Source organism: Asparagus officinalis, chromosome 3 (genome assembly GCF_001876935.1).
Source record: "Asparagus officinalis chromosome 3, Aspof.V1, whole genome shotgun sequence".
Classification (NCBI taxonomy): Eukaryota; Viridiplantae; Streptophyta; class Magnoliopsida; order Asparagales; family Asparagaceae; genus Asparagus; species Asparagus officinalis.
In genome coordinates, this window is record NC_033796.1 from 95539366 (window position 1) to 95557563 (window position 18198).

Here is an 18198-nt window from a genome sequence, read left to right on the forward strand (position 1 = left end):
GAATTAGAGATCAAATGAGTCCCAATCTTTTGCAAAAGTTTTGGAAAAGACACCTCGATAGCTCCATTCTTTTGTGCATCAATTATGAACATCTATGATATATGTGCACATAATTCGATATGACACTTCGATATTTATCAACTATTCCGATATATCCCTGATATCCACCATTAGATATGAAATTTTCTCTCCGACATCTCCCCAACATCTGACATTTAGAACTTTGCTTGCTACTTTTCTCCACTGCATGTTGTAGTGGTATGAGCATCATGTACTTTCAAATCATTGGGATGGTATCACTGAAAGAAAACCATACATGGTGCGGACCTCTGAAGTGGGGAAACAAGATACTTGATATGGTTATGACTTGGACATGACAGTATGATAGATTTTTGAAAACTAAGACATGAATAGCTCATCATAATTTAACTTTTGAGTCTCTTGACTCTCTTGTACTTCTATGATATGTTCCTGTGTCTAGATTATGCTGCAAGCTTTACGATATGTTAAAGGAGTATGTGACACATATCTATCAAATGTGAGAATATCAAAATATCATATACGTATCTAGCATGGGGTACTTCTCCTTCATCAAAGTATTCGTACTATGTAGTTGCAAAATAGTATAGACCAAGGTTACTGAAAGCGCTAGCGGCCTAGGCGTTGGACTCGATGCCGAGAGCCTAGGGGTCTAGGCAGGAGTCTAGGCAGGGCCTAGGCGGCTTTCCTAATTTTTTAATTACAATAATTGATAGTAGATGCCAATGTTATAGAAAGCTTGGGCATTGGAATGATGCCTAGGTAGATTTCTTTCTTCGTTTAAATATTGGTGGAGGAGGTTTTGCTGAAGGCAGAGGAGGTTTTGCTGAAGGTTGGAGGAGGTAAAAGAAGTGTTTAAAATTGGAGACTGAAGGAGTTTGGAGGACATGAAGATTGCAACGGAGGAAATTACTATCAAGGCCTCAAAGGTGCAGTCCATATAAGCAGACCACGCTCCCCTAGGTGCTCCCGAAACCTAGGTTGCAACCTCGGTATCGCCTAGGCACTAGGCAGGCAGACTGGGTACCACCTAGGCTTAGGCGTATGCCTGGGTGGGCTAGGCGGACGGTTTTTAAAACATTGGTCTAGACAGAGTAAGAATGTTGCTGATGTTGGTTTTACTACTCAGCGCCACATACCCAGCACTTTGTCATTATGGGGTTGAGGCTATGCTCTAACATCTATGACCATGGTGAATGGTGACAGAAGCTATGGCGACAGAAGCTATGGCGATTGGGACTTTCACTGCTTTATTTAGTTCCGTTATCATTTTTAAAGCAGAAGGGTTAAACCTGAAAGCACCTAGTTGTTTGAGACATGAGAAGGGAGAGGGTCCTATCGAGCTCCTCCCAAGTTAAATTATAGACTAGATTTGATGCATCAGTTCTTGATGTAACTTCCTAATCCTCCAGCTTGTTTTATATGCTGCTGTTCACTTGTTTTTCAGAAAGTATGATTATCATTTTCCCTATGGTTCATAACTGATACTTGTCTCTACATGCATGTTTTGATCCCTTTAGTATTCTATATTTTCTATTTATTACATTGTCTTGTATCATTTTTGTATGGCTTACTTTCATGGCATGTTCTTATATCCCAGAGCTGAAAATTTAATCCTAGCATCAGATTCGGACTGCGAAGGAGAAGCAATTGCTTGGCATATTACAGAGATGTTGCAGCAACAAGATGCCTTGAGGAAAAACATTACTGTGGCAAGAGTCGTCTTTCATGAAATTACGGAGTCTTCAATAAAAAGTGCTTTACAGGCTCCTAGGGAGATTGACAAAAACTTGGTCAATGCTTATCTTGCACGCCGAGCACTTGATTATTTGATTGGATTCAACATATCACCCCTACTTTGGAAAAAGTTACCTGGCTGCCAGTCAGCTGGACGAGTTCAGTCTGCTGCTTTGGCTCTCATATGTGATAGGGAGTTGGAGATAGAAAAATTTAAGAAGAAAGAATACTGGACCATTGGAGTAGAATTTCATAATACGTGTTTGGATTCACTCAGGAGAAAAGCTTCAATTTTTTCACATTTGACACATTTCAACTCCCAAAAGTTGGATCGCATGTCTATAGGCTCTCGCGCAGAGGCAGAAGAAATTGAAAAGCGGCTTTCTTCCTCAAATTTTGAAGTGCTTGCCACAAGAATAAGCAGAGTTGTGAAAAATCCACCCATGCCATACATCAAATCAGTTGCATTTTACAGCTTGCTATACAATGAAGGTCAGTTTCCTTTTTACGATTTTATAGTCAATGAGTCATATTCCTTGTTGTTCCTGAGACCTTGCTTGTTTTTGTTTTTGTAGCTGATGAAGAAAATAGTTTTAAGTAATCTTTTGGGTGTATTCATGAAAACCACCTTTAAAATAGGTTGAATCGATTGGAACCACATTTGAAGTTTTTTTTATGTAAACCACCTTATAAGTAGCTTTAGTTTTCAATCAACCACTTTTTTGACAACTTCTGCTCAATTAATACCCAAATTACCCAAACTACCATCATTAATTATATGTGCTAACCTTAGTTTCCCAACGACACTTGTAATTAATGAGGGTAGTTTAATTAAGTTATTAATTGAGCAGAGTTTGGATGTCTATTGGCAGAAGTGCACGTAAAATCAGGTGTGTACAAGGTTGTTTGTAATCATTTTCTCGTTTTCTCCTTTCTCTTTATCTATGGACCTATGGTCACTTTGCTACTTAGAGCTTCCAACACCGTATCTTCTAAAATAGATGATTTCACATAAAATTTAATACATACAACTTTTTCACATGTTGTTTGGGGTTTATTGGACTGATATGTGCTTCCAACTTTGCTTGTCTATTACTGTGCTCATCTTTTTCGGATCCAGCATCTTCAAATATAGTTGGTGACTTGGTGATTATTCTGATTACTCCTCAAGCCCCTCATGTGCTTATTCTGGTGTATTTGTGTGGTATCAACAATCATCTTAAGATGTGCAATTAGGTGTTTACTCTTTAAACCTTAATCTCTCTGCCATCATGGAACCTTGGAGCTAGCATTACCTTGTGTATAATCTTATAGGAGACCACTTACCTGAAAACTGTGAAAGGATTATATATCCTTTTCCTGATGTACAGTTGTAAACTGCAGTGACCATTCGAATGTAAATTGCAGTCAATTTTGTGTTCATTTTTTTCGACATCAACTATTTATGCCATCAAATCATCTCAGTAAACATTTTCCCTTACACCAATTCATTTTAGTTTATTTTATTTAAATTATGGGCTTAGTCTGTTTTGCATCCACAACTTTGGTTTTATATGTACTGTTATTTGAAACTATCTAGAGGCATGCTTGATTCTTGTGGCACTTCTTGTCTTGTGATTTCTTGATGCTAACTTATGTTGGTAGGTCAAATCCTTTTTTCTCCATTTGAAATTCAAGGTTATTGTACTTTTACATCGCTCATATGACTAGTATACTATTCGACAGGTTGCTCAGGGGTTATATGAGGGGATTAAACTTTCAAATGGGGAGGCGACAGGGTTGATAACATACATGAGAACTGATGGTGTGCATGTAGGTACCGATTCTGTCATGTGGCTATTAATTCGGTACAACGCTGAACTATTTTGTGTACTCATATTGCATTAAGGATTCCTTTTCTGGTTCCAACTTCTTCATAACGCTTGATGTTGAAAACATGATAATGCATAATGTAACGCTCCACCTTTTGTTAAGGTTAAATGTAAAAAATGCAAAATAGCATAATGAATAATGTAGGTTACGTGCTTTATTATTGATTTAAATGTTTAATGAAAAAATTTCAAGATGATAAATAGAATCATCACATTTTTCAAATATAACATCACAATTATCAAATATATCATCAGTCATCATAATTTCTCAACAAGAATATGTCATAAATGCTTAATAACCAATCCAAAAGAACATGTATTTTAAGTTTAAAAACAAAAAATTTAAAGAAAACACTCTAGTGTTAAGCAATGTGGAAAAATACATTGTTTATAACTTAATGCCTCTTGATAGCTTAAAGCACAATGCATAAATAGTTATGGATTTTTATATTGTTTAATCTAAACAATATAAAAATGTTCATAATGAATTTAAGAATTAAGGACAAAAGTTCAAGATACAAAAAAATTATTTCAATATAAGTTCTTAATTTCATACAAGCTCTGTAGATTTACTGACAAATTTACTAACAAGTATTACAATAGAATATCAATTATATAATCACATACTTACATCTCGTTCATTATTTTGTAATCATTTTCTTAGTGACATTCATAATTTCACAATCACATAACGATGTCACCGAAATGAGCAATGAAGGCTTAACAAACAATAAAAAATTACATGTAATTTCAAGTTTTAAGAAAGGAGATAGTCGTAGGCCTTTATAATAAAATATATTGAAATAATGCAAGTTGCATTGTAATAACGCAAGTTATGTTCAAGTCATTGTTTTAAATATCCACGACATGACCCTATATATTGGCTGATATAACTTTTACAAGGCTTACTGTAAAACGATATGGTCCAAATATCCTTTACTGTTTTTTGGTAGTTTTTGGGCGACATGTACCCAACATGACTGATTCATTGGCCAGTATGTCCTTTGTATGACTTGTCACAAAATAATATACTGCTTTTGACAATTTTTGGGCAACATATCATGATTTGCCCCATATATCAAGTGATATTTGGCCAAAAACACACACACACACACAAACAAAATGTTGCAATGTCGATTTGGACTTTTATTTGTTTTAAAAGGTTGATTAGTGATTTTAAACATGTATTATTTACATATTTGTATGCTTAGATTTCATTAAGTATGTTCAGATTACATTTTAGGGCATTATATCATCATTGCACATCATCCGATAGCACTCCGATATTTATCACATATCCTAATATTTCCCGGATATCCATATTCTGATATGAATTTGGTCGGATATAAGATATTTAAAACCTTGATTCAAATAACGTAAGTTATGTTCAAATAATGCATGTTATATAGTGACAACGTAGAGTTATGAATGTATTTGAGTTATTTTAACAGATTATGTAATGTTCAACATCTGTTGGGTTACATAATGCAACATAACAAGTATGTAACGGGTAATGCTTTTCATGCAATGGACTTTCTACTGCTGGGGCATTCTTGATCTTTAATCTTTGCTTACAGTATGCCTTAATCCCATTCTCTCATACATATGGATGAAATTTTCAGATTCCAGTTTTGCATGCATGACAGTTGAATATGTTCATACACTTAGAAGTTTCTATAATTTAGCTGCATAAATTTAAATAACATAGTCTTATTCAGATCTCATCTCTTGTCCATAGTCCCTTGTCCATAATTTTTTCCCCACCAGTTATGGGGTTGATTTTCAGAGACTTAGGCTGGTAACAACTTGTAAATTCTGTCAAATCTTCTGCAGAGCCTTGTGCTCTACATTAACCCCATTTTGATCTAGTAGAAGGGCTAGAAAATGCTGCTGCTGCTGATGATATATCATTGACTCATTCTTACTTTCTTTCAGGGAAAAATGGTTTTCAACAAGTTTTATGTCCTAATTTTCTTGCATGTCCAATTCACTTTCTCTTATTATATAAAATGTAAAATGGAGTTGGGAAAGTCCTTACAGGAACAAAAGTGTAGTTTCTCGTATTGATATAACATCCTCCCAATTCCAAATGGCTTCTTAAGTCCACTAGGGTTTCCTGCAAGTGTTCAGCCTACAAATTATCACCATGCATGAAATCCTTGGGATATTGAGAGTATACTCTTATGAACCGAGAATGCAACCTCCATAGTTTTGTGTTCCTTGTTTAGTGTGTTACACTTGGGAGGGAGGAACTGTCAGCTACTTCGTGATATATCCAAGACATGGGTCATGATTTCTGTCATTTCCCCTCATGGCACCAACTTTTATTGATTGGATAATTCATTGAGAGAAACCTTAGAGTTTGGAAATTGTCACGTGGTCTCATTATTTTTTTGATGCAAGCATCCATGTTCTCATAGCCATGAGCATACCCAATGATGAGCAGTTAACATCTGATCTCCATGTTTTCTTTAACATTCTTTTTGTTCTTTGTACATTGGGCTTCAGCCCTTGCATTCTCTCAAAGAAGAGCCTCCTTCAATGGTGCTCGCTAAACTCAGTTAACAAAATTGGGTTATTATTTCTTTATTTTTAAATTAAAAATATCTGTCTGAATTGGATGAAGGCATCTCAGCTCCATGCTCAAAGCCTCAAAGGTATACGTTAAAAGGTTATTAGCTGAATGTATAGCTGATAAACAACCTTACATATAATTATCTAAATATTTGAATTATTCAGTAGGACGAACGTATATAGACAATGTTGAAATGTATGAGTAGAAAGTAGTTAGCATCAGTCAGTAAAGGATAAGTTATGACAGTGCTCGTTGCTAATCATTTATGAATAAGCTTAGTGTAATTGCCTTTTTTTTTCTTAGAATCAAAGAAGGATGAATAAAAGTGAGAAGTATTCAGTATTATACACACACACATGTATATACCTATATATATACATATATGTATATACACACATATGTACATATGTGTATGTACACATACACACACACACACATATGCATATATCTATATATGTATATATGTATATACATCTAGACATATATATGTATATACATATATGTATACACATGTACATATGTGTGTGTGTGTGTGTACACACACACACACATATATGTACATACACACATATGTACATATGTATATACATCTATACATATATATGTATATACATATATGTATACACATATGTACATATGTGTGTATATATATATGTATACACATATGTACATATATGTATACACATATGTACATGTGTGTGTGTGTATATACATACATATATGTATTGTGTATGTGTGTGTGTATATATACGCACACATATGTGAATATATATATATATATATATAATATATATATATATATATATATATATATATATATATATATATATAGTGTGTGTGTGTGTGTGTGTGTGTACATATTATATATATATATAATATATATATATATGTATATATAACATACATAACACACACACACATACACACACACATATATAATGGAATAAAGGGTATCCTTGTCATAGAAGGGGATTTCCTCATTGAAAATGATGTGGCACAATCCCCATCATGTGATATCTCTCTCCTACTTTATTCACAAGGTGGGGATTGTGCCACATCATTTTCAAGGAGGAAATCCGCTCCTTGACATATGATGCCCATTAATCTCATATATATATATATATATATATATATATATATATATATATATATATATATATATAATACCAAAAGTAAGCGGAAGCAAACAACAGAAAGAAAGAAGACTTACAGAGTTCGCCGACCGATTCTCAAAATATAATCTTTATTATCCAAGATATATTACAAAGAGGCACACTTTATATTACAGAGGATTTTTCTTACAGACTCACTTTACTCTTACTAATTTTTATTCTCTCTCACTCCGCTCTTCTAACTCTCAGACCCAGGCTTATTGAGGCGCGCGCCCCGGGCGCGGGGCGCTTCGGCCTGGGGGAAATGCGCCCCGCACGCAAGGCGGGGCGCTGCACGTAGCGAGGCGCGCGCCTCACGTGCGCCTCGCTCGCGCCTCACATGCGCCTCACGTGCGCCTCACACCTGCGTTATGTAACATACTCTTTCTTTTATTTTTTTAAATAATTTACATAATTACATATTTATATCATGTAATATACTCTTTCTTACTAGTTGCTAATCTATTTTCATCTTTTCATGTTTAACCTATAAAAAGGAAACAATAATTAGTAATTTAGTATACTTGTTTGCTAATTGTAACTTTCTTCTCTAATTAGCATGCTAACTAACAAATTATGAACATGTAAATATGTAATTGTTACATTCATTCTTCATCTTTTCATGCTAAGTAGCAAATATCAATTAAGAATACTAACTAGAAAATTATGAACAGTCATGTTTGTTAATTATATTTCTTAGTTTTTTATGTGACAATTTATAAACATATGCTCATAATTGTTAATCACTTAATTTGATGATTTAAATACATGTTTCTTGTATCTTTTTTGTTACTTTAAAAATTCAGTTAGCATAATTTGATGATTTAAGTTGATATTCTCATAATTTTGGATGTAGGTAACTAATATGTTGCTTATATGTTTCTGTCTTATGATGTTGGCAAATATTAGTTTGAGTTATGCGCCTCAATTAGTGAGGCGCGCGCCTCGTTGTGCGCCTTACGCATGGTGCGTGTAAGGGACCTTTGCGCCCCGTATTGCGTCTTGCGCCTCGATAACACTGCTCAGACCCCTTTCATATTTATAGACGACTTCTTCAGCCTTCCAAAGATTCCTTGAAAGCGACTTTACGCATTTACGAAATCGTCGTGGCGCATAACGATATAATGACGCACTACCAACAGTAAGATGCTTTCTTTTTGAAAGTAGCTTTATAAAAGCGTCTTTTAGAAAAGCTGCTTTATAAAGTAGCTTTACAAAAGTAGATTCTAGACGGTTCCCCGAGGCTCAATCTAGATTTTTATATTGCTTATGAAGCAGGTTCTTTACTTTTAAGGGTAGGTATATTATTGTCAAATATTTCTGCCCAGATGTCTTCTGGATCTTGGGTATCTTGAATAGGTGTATTTTCTTCCGTAGACTGGCTACTTCTGGTTTTACCAGTGTAAAAAACTTCTGTAAAATTCTACATCCTTATTGGTTAAATAATTAAGAGATATATCTATAAGAAAAAATTATGTCAGACATCATAGAAAGTAGTTCGCCCGAAAATCCAGTTGTACTGGAATGAAAAAAGTAAAAAATGCTCAGTTAACTGAATATGAGACTGACATAGAATCACTTAACAAGAGGATTATACCCGATGTTCCTAATAGAGACATCTATAAAATTGGTTTTTTAGATTATAAATCTTTAATTAATATCAAAATCCTAGAAATGACTACTACAGTCGATAGGGATGAATAGACAATTCAACTGCTAGGAATTGCAGATGTTAATCCATATCTGAACAAGTATAAATATATACATGTTGGGTTAATACAAATTGCCTTTAGACCTTTGACCTTATCAGGCCTTAATGCGTCTTTATTAGTCTGCCTCAGAGACTCAAAATGTTTAAATTGGACCCAATCTTTAATGGGTATAATGGAAACTAGTCTTTGTAACGGACCAGTGTAGTTTAATGTTTATCCAAATTTAAGTCTATCTTTGACTAATCCAAATGTTCTTGATGCAATAAGTCTTAATATAAAGACTTATAGTTATAATTATATACCTGGATCTGAAACTATTGCTATCATCTATAGGATCCATTACAAAGTACTTAATACCTTAGCTCCGAAGGCTAAAATTTATTCTAAACCAGGTAAAACAGTCCTAGTAGAAACTAATGTTTTATCTTCTAATATTGCTGTTAATAGACAGATAAAATGGGATGAAATAAACTTTCCTGACAATTGGGTTATACCCAATGCTGTACAACCTTTACCTATTATAAATCAAGATGTAGACCAAATTATATAGACAACAGATAGAGAGGTTGAAATAACATTCAATCCATCTAGAACCATGAATATCTGATGTGGCAACATCTGCCAGAAATTCTTTATCTCGATCTGGATCTTATAAAACCAGTTCTGTTCAAGGGATAAATATATCCGATAATAATATTCCTCATCCTTTATATAAGGATAAATTTTCTCCTCCTAATACGGAGATGAGCTTTCGTATAAAATGATAAATTTTAAAAAAAGAAGTTTAGTTAGGGAAATTCTAAATAAAGAATTTTACCTAAAAAAACATAAATCTTTTAGAAAATAGTTTTTTAAAAATATTTCTAAAAAATACCAGTTAAACTGGGTAGATAAATATTATGCAGAATTAAAATTAAAACAAGACATTAAGTTCTTTGTTCCATGGTTTTTAAAAAATTATATTCAAAATCAAGAAAGTCAAATATGAGTTTTAGAAGAACATTTAAAACAATGGAAAACTACTACGGGAAAAATTATAAGATCGGTAAATCCACCTATAGATCCTATTTATCTTAAAGATATTCATCCCTCTACTATAGAGGCTACTGCTTTTATAAAGCCAAATGAAGATCCTATTTATCTTAAAGATATTCATCCCTCTACTATAGAGGCTACTGCTTTTATAAAGCCAAATGAGTTTAATGAGGATCATATGAAAGAACTAAGTAAAATTATTAAACAAAATAATTATATTAATATTCATCTTAAAACAATAGGAGATCAACTAATTAGAGTTGAAGATGCTTTAGATAAATTGTTATCAAAGATAAATGAGGTTATACCATCATTAAGACTATTAGAAAAAACTAAAGTTTCTCAAAGAAAATTAGAACAAACTAATATTAAACCCCTGATAGATATATCAGGATTTAAAAAAGATAGTGAGATAACACCAGAAATTATAGATATTCTTGCTAAAAAATTAACTAATGCTAGAATTCATACACTTAATACAGTGTTACCATCAACTTCTACAGTTATATCCGAAGAAGATAATTCGTCTGATGCAGACAGTTCTGGAGATATAACTCCAACAGAATTATTAGCTGTAGAGAATAACTTTACAGAAATAAATAAAATTAAAAATCATCCTAGAAAAAGACTGGAAATGTACTATTATAAACGACCTACTCCAGCAGATGTTTTATTTAAAGAAAATGATGCCTATCTACAGGCTGATTATAATGGTAGAAATATCTACGAATGGAATATAGATGAGTTATCTAATACTCAAGTAAATGCTACTATACATAGAATGCTAATGTATGGAACAATATGTAAACAAAATGGTAATACCGAAAGAATGATGGCTTCTTTTATCACTTGTGGTTTTACTGGCATCCTTAAAGGATGGTGGGATAATTATCTTTCTGTTGAAGCTCGTAATAAAATTCTAGGAGCTACTAAAATAGAAAATAGAGTTCAGCAAGAAGATGCTGTTTATACATTAATGTTAGCTATAGCACATTATTTTACTGGTGTTTACTTTGATGAAGGTGAAGGAATTAGGACATTATTACAAAATTTTAGATGTCCATCTTTAACTCATTTTAGGTGGTATAAAGACACCTATCTTAGTAGAGTAATGTCTCTCAGTGATGCTAATAGCTCACTGGAAAGCTAAATTTATTGATGATTTATCCACATTATTTGCAGAAAGAGTTCGGAATAAAATCCGATCTGAATATGGGGATATATCCCTTATGACAACCTATCATATGAGTATTTGTCAAACGTCTGTATTAAAGAAGGCTTAGCTTTATGTAATGACTTAAATCTCAAAAACCAATTAAAGTCTCAAAGACTTACAAAAAGAAAAGAATTGGGAGAATTCTGTGAGCAATTTGCTTATGATCAACCATATAGGGTTGATAAAGAAAATATTCCTGATAAGAGAAAAAAGCAAAAATTCTTTAAAAACAAAAAGAAAAGATTTTTTAAAGAAAAAGAAAAAGAAAAGCCAGATAAGATTAAAAAGAAAATTAAAAAAGAGAAAAATAAAATTCATTGTTATAAATGTGACCGTATCGGACACTATGCTAATCGATGTTATACAAAAAAAGAAAATTGAAGAAATAGAAGATGAAGGTTTTAAAAGAATCCTGTCTAAAATTATGATTAACAGTGATACTGAAGACGAATCATATTCGTCCACCTCAGAATCTGAGGAAGAAGAAAGTTGTAAATGTACAGTTAATAACCGTAATGCAAAAGCTGATTATTGGAAAGCCATAGTCCAAATGAATGGACTCTCTATTAATATGATTAAAGCAAATCATAAATTATTAGCAAAAATTTTATCTGAAGATATCTCTTCAGAATTAAAAGAAGAAATATTGAAAAATATAACTGATAAAGAAATTAAAGAAAGTCCAAATACGGACAATGTATTTAAAATTTCTGAAGTCCAAAAAAGAAGGCAAAATATTGCCCAGACATCTAAAGATATATCTTTATCATCTCTTAATAAAAAGATACAAGAATTGAAAAAAGAAGTAAAAGATTTAAAGCAAGAGAATAAATACATTCTCTCAAGATTAGATGAAACTTCAAATGCTCTTGTTCAACATAGTGAACATAGTGACAGTGATACTGACACTAATGCCTTATTGCAAATATTGCAACAAGTTACTTCTCAAAAATGGTATATAAAAATTACTTTGGTTATAGCTGAACAAATATTTATACCAGACCTTATAGCTCTGATCGATAGTGGTGCAGATTTAAACTGCATAAATGAGGGTATAGTTCTTTCAAAATTCTTTGAAAAAACTACTCAGACTCCGGGTATTGCCAATGGTAATCAATTAGAGGTAAAATATAAATTACCACAAGCACGTATATGTGTTCAAGAGACTTACATACCAACTCCCTATATTTTAGTTAAAAATTTATCCCAACACGTTATACTTGGGACACCATTTTTGCATAATATAATGCCCATTAGTCAAATTGACACTACTGGCATAAAAGCCAAGTTTGAGGATAAAGAAATTATATTTGAATTTATTACTGATCCTTAAACAAGAATGTTAAATGAAGTCAAGAACATAATCTTGAAAGAAAATCAAATAAACTTTCTTAAAGAAGAAATAATATTTGTTCAAGTTGAAGAACAGATAAAGAAACAAAAAGACTTGATAAGTCAAACTGAAAATAAATTTAAACTCACTGTATGTATTGATGTACCAAATGCGTTTTGGAATAGGAAACAACATATTGTTTCTTTACCTTATATAGAAGGTTTTAATGAGAAAAATATTCCGACTAAATCTAGGGAAACAACATATTGTTTCTTTACCTTATATAGAAGGTTTTAATGAGAAAAATATTCCGACTAAATCTAGGCCATGCCAAATGAATCAAGAATATCTTGATCTAAGGTTTTAATGAGAAAAATATTCCGACTAAATCTAGGCCATGCCAAATGAATCAAGAATATCTTGATCTTTGCAAAAAAGAAATACAAACTCTTATAGAGAAAAAATTAATAAGTCATACTCTCCTTGGAGTTGTACTGCATTCTATGTTAATAATGCAACCGAAAGAGAAAGAGGTGTTCCTAGATTAGTAATAAATTATAAACCTCTTAAGTCCTTAAATGGATTAGATATCTGATTCCTAATAAAAGGGATTTATTAAATCGTATTACTAATGCAAAAATATTTTTAAAGTTTGATTTAAAATTAGGTTATTGGCAAATTCAAATAGAAAAAAAAGATAAGTATAAAACTGCTTTTGTTGTCTCATTTGGACACTATGAATGGAATGTTATGCCATTTGGGCTTAAAAACGCCCCTTCTGAATTTCAAAACATAATGAATGAAATTTTTATTCCTTATACGGATTTTATATTGTCATATATAGATGACATTTTAATTTTTTTAATAGTTTTGATCAATATGTCAAACACTTCGAAGTTTTTAGAAACTTAATTATTAAAAATGAGTTAGCCATATCTGCCCCTAAAATGAAATTATTTCAAACCCAGATTAGATTTCTGGGTCATAATATAGCAAAGGGAACAACAATCCCTATTGATCGTAGTATTGAATTTGCATCTAAATTTCCTGATGAAATCACTGATACTAAACAATTACAAAGATTTTTAGGTGTATTAAACTATGTTACAGATTATTATAAAAATTTAGCACAACATACAGTTCTTCTATATGATAGACTTAAGAAAAATGCTAAGCCTTGGACTGAGCAACATACTGCTGCAGTTAAAAGAATTAAACTTAAAGTTAAATGTTTACCTTGTATTCATCTTGCCAATATTCACTGGTTCAAAATAGTTGAAACAGATGCGTCTAATATTGGTTTTGGAGGAATATTGAAACAAGTTGATCCTCAAACTAATAAAGAACAATTAGTTCGTTTTACCTCTGGTAAATGGGATAAAACCCAATTTAATTATTCCACAATTAAAAAAGAAATGCTTTCTATAATTAAATGCTTTTCTAAATTTCGAGATGATATCTTAAATCAAGAATTCTTATTACGAATTGATTGTAGTTCTGCTAAAAGCATTATTGAAAAAGATGTTAAAAATTTAGTATCTAAACAAATATTTGCTAGATGGCAAGCTGAATTAGCCATGTATCAATTCAAAATTGAATATATTAAAGGTGATTATAATCATCTTCCTGATTTTCTATCCCACGAATTTTTACAGGGTACAAATGAGACGGAATAATCCCTTCTTTTCAGGGAAGGGGAGAGGAGGCTCAGGCCCGAGTTCAAGCTTAGGCTTTATAGGCCAAAATAGTTTTGAAAGGAGTTATACTCCATCTCAGCCAAATTCATGGAGAACTATTTCGAAGAAACATAATTCTTCAAGCCCATCTTAGGCCTTTTATAAAGGCATTAATGATCTTATTGCTCAAGAAAATAGTCCTGAACCTTTTACTTCTATAGTAAAAAAGGAAATTGAATGGACTGAAAAACCTATATCAGATGTGGTTCTTTATCTAGAACCAGAGGATGTTTCTATAATGAACGATCCAGAAAAAATAAGGCAGAAATATCTGCATGAAACTTATTATCCGACATTGTCTCTGAAGTCAAAAGCATGGATGAAGACTCTTCTAATACAAAAGGGTATGAAAATTACACACTTCTGGGCCAGTGAAAATCATACCGTTCCACCCAGTTTCAGTAAGTGTATTATTCAAGAAGTTATACTTCCAAGAAGGCTATAAACCCAAATCAAGAGTTGCCCTTATTAAAGCCCAAAACTCGAAAGAAACATATTTCTTTAATTATTGGGACTATAAGCAGGCCTTTCATGATGTGTTTTTATATCAAAATCCCAAAAATAAACATACATGGTTAATTAAACTATGTCCAGCAGCTCTTCAAAAGGGAATTCCAGCCTGGTTTTATAAATGGTGGGAAACTTATGGCATTGAGAACAATATTATTCCTGAACCGTTGATGAAGTTATACTCATCTTGGGTTGATTCCAATCCTATTCTTGCTAATCTAGATGAAAGCCAACTTATAGATGACATGTGTCTGATATATTTCTTTGCAAAAGTAGAAATTCATTGGATTTGGAATTGAACTATTGAATGTGATTGGATTGTGTCTTATATACCAGTCTTAAAAAGAAAATATTATTGCCGTTGGTGGAATGAGATTGACCTGAATCAAAGGTTAAGCAATTAGAAGAAATTATTCAGAAAAATAGTTCTGTGCTAGAGTCTCATATGACTCAAGAAATTCAAAGAGAATCCGCTATTAAAAATAGCAAAAATGATGAGGAAATACCCTCAAAATTCTGAATCAGAAATCCAGCAAAAATGTCCGGAATATTTTAAGAAACAATTTGCAGAAGTTTTTAACACTGGTGATACCCGAAGTAGCCATTCTATGGAAGAAGATACACCTATTCAAGATGCACAAGATCCAGAAGACATCTGGGCAAAAATATTTGACAATAATATACCTACTCTTAAAAGTAAAGAACCCGCTTCATAAGCAGTATAAAAATCTACATTGAGTCTCGGGGAGCCGTCTAGAATCTACTTTTGCAAAGCTACTTTATAAAGCAGCTTTTCTAAAAGATGCTTTTATAAAGCTACTTTTAAAAAGAAAGCATCTTACTGTTGGTAGTGCGCCATTATATCGTTATGCGCCACGACGATTTCGTAAATGCGTCAAGTCGCTTTCAAGGAATCTTTTGAAGACTGAAGAAGTCGTCTATAAATATGAAAGGGGTCTGAGAGTTAGAAGAGCGGAGGGAGAGAGAATAAAAATTAGTAAGAGTAAAGTGAGTCTGTAAGAAAAATCCTCTGTAATATAAAGTGTGCCTATATATATATATATATATACACGTGTCCCAGTACCCTACATTTTACTATTTTTCTGTGTCCAGTTTTCGTACCTGCACCCATACCCGTTTCCATGGAACTTAGGGTTATAATTGGTGCACTATGATGAATGAAGAATGGTTATCATACTGGGCGACTGGTACAGAGGAAATGTATTATGGTCACACGCTATTTGATTTGGCCATCTCCTCTTCAAAGCACTGTTCGCTTGCTTTTGAGAATCTTACTGAGATATGGATCTATACTAGCTAAATCTATATGTAGCATCGGGAGCCCAAAAAATATAATTTGGGTTGACTTTTGCGAACTTTGTATTTTATGGACATTAGACCTCGCATTACTGCAGTATATTTATATGGATGCAATATGATATAGATACAGGGACCAGATGAGATGAAACTTCAGAGACCTAGAAAAGGAAATAGTATGCGCATGGCGATTAAATTGTCATTTGGTGAGTCTGCTAATTCCTGCATGCATGTACACATGGATGCATGCACATATACGGTGTTTAGATGCTACATCCTCAAAGGACCAGGGCATGGTAAAAGAACACCAAAAATATACATTTTTGAAGATTTTGATAATTTGACTAGGATGTTTTTCTTGGTGAACGTGTTATTGTTTAATAAATGTCTAATAGTGGGTCTCAGATTTACCGCTATTACTATTTCCTGGTTGGATTTTATTGTATCCTCATCTTACGATTAGATACAGGCCAAAATTAATCAAATTTCAAATCAATCACTATTCTCTTTTTTCCCCTAGAACATTATAAATTAACATGAAAATTTAAAGAAAAGGACCATATTCCTATGTCCGCAATGCAATTTTGATAATTGTCAATGTAGTTTCTGAATATTAGTAAAAGATCGTGGATGTAGAAACATCCAAGAGGTATCTGCAAATTCCCAAGATCAGATACTTTTTAGTCGCAAGCATTGCTTCATTTTTAAAAGTCATTTCAAGCAAGTTAATTATCTTAATCCAACAACCATATAATTCTTGTGATCTGTTAAAAAAATATTTTCCAGTGGAGAAAGTTGATATTTGCCTTTTGGTGATGTCTAGCTTTGATTCCTTAGCTGTGTGGTTACTCCAATCTATCTGCAAGCTTATGTTTTCTAGAGATATCACCTTATTTGTGGTCATTTCATATGTTTGTTGAACAATTTGAATGCTTTTGGAACAAAGTGAGCTTATTTTTCTAATGATTCTCTCCCTAAGCCATGACATTTTCTCATTCACATTCCCATTTCTCTTATGTTCTCTTCGTACTTTCATATAAAGTGAGCTGACATTTGTTTCTTTCTCCACCTTAATTTCGTGTTATATTGTTTGTTGGGTCCAGTGAGCTAATGTTACATGTATTGTTGGTGGTGGTTCTGATCGCTGGACCTGACGCCTAGTGCGCAGGCTCTTAGGAGCCTAAGTGTTTTTTTTGGGTATTTGCTTGATGATCTTTTACCACTTTAAATAAAAGAATAGTGTAGGAAGAGGATAGTTTTTGGGTAAATGGTAATAAAAGTTGATTAATATCATAAATAAGGAAAACTAAAAAAACTATCTTCTGTTACCTACTTTTTACATCTTGGAGGATGTTGACTCTTCGGGGGTGATTTGAGGAAAGTCATCAGCGGCAAATTGATGGTAAAACAGCAATGAATCACCGGTATTGGAGTAGGCTGCGTAGCGGCTTTTTGAGCTTGGGGCTAAGGTTTAGGTTTATTTGTGTTTAGGTTTTGGGCTTAGATTTACTTGGTTCTTGTACATGGTTTATTGAGTTTTGGGTTAAAATTTACTGGGTGTTAGTGAAGGGTTTAATGGAGTTTTGGTAAATCATTTCATTGGGTTTTGATAAAGGGTTTAACTTCATTGTTGTTAGTAAAAGGTTTATTGCGTATTGGTAAATTGTTTTATTAGGTTTTTGTAAAGTGTTTTATTGGGTTTTGGTAAAACTTTTGATTGAGGTTGTTTTTGATTTGGTTTTATTTTTTGGGAAGATTCTACAAGACTCCCCTGATTTTCTGGGGGCATTTCCATGAAAGTCCCAAAATTTTCTCCCACCAAACCCCTCTGAACTTTGGGGTGTCACACAAACCTCCCTTAAACTTTAAAATTTTCCCATGGACACCCCTAATAGTGTTAATGGATCAACAAGCACTTATTTGGAAAACTGGCCGGCGACGCCATTCACATCGTTGCACGGGGTGG

At 32.9% G+C, this 18198-nt stretch overlaps 1 protein-coding gene across 1 annotated transcript in view; it reads left to right on the plus strand.

Moving 5' to 3' along the window:
- Window positions 1-18198, plus strand: part of LOC109834491 (DNA topoisomerase 1-like) — an 81738-nt gene that overhangs the window by 3100 nt on the left and 60440 nt on the right. Inside the window, 3 exon segments of the mRNA XM_020402525.1 lie at window positions 1640-2230; window positions 2232-2268; window positions 3502-3588. Coding sequence (XP_020258114.1) covers window positions 1640-2230; window positions 2232-2268; window positions 3502-3588 — 715 coding nt within the window.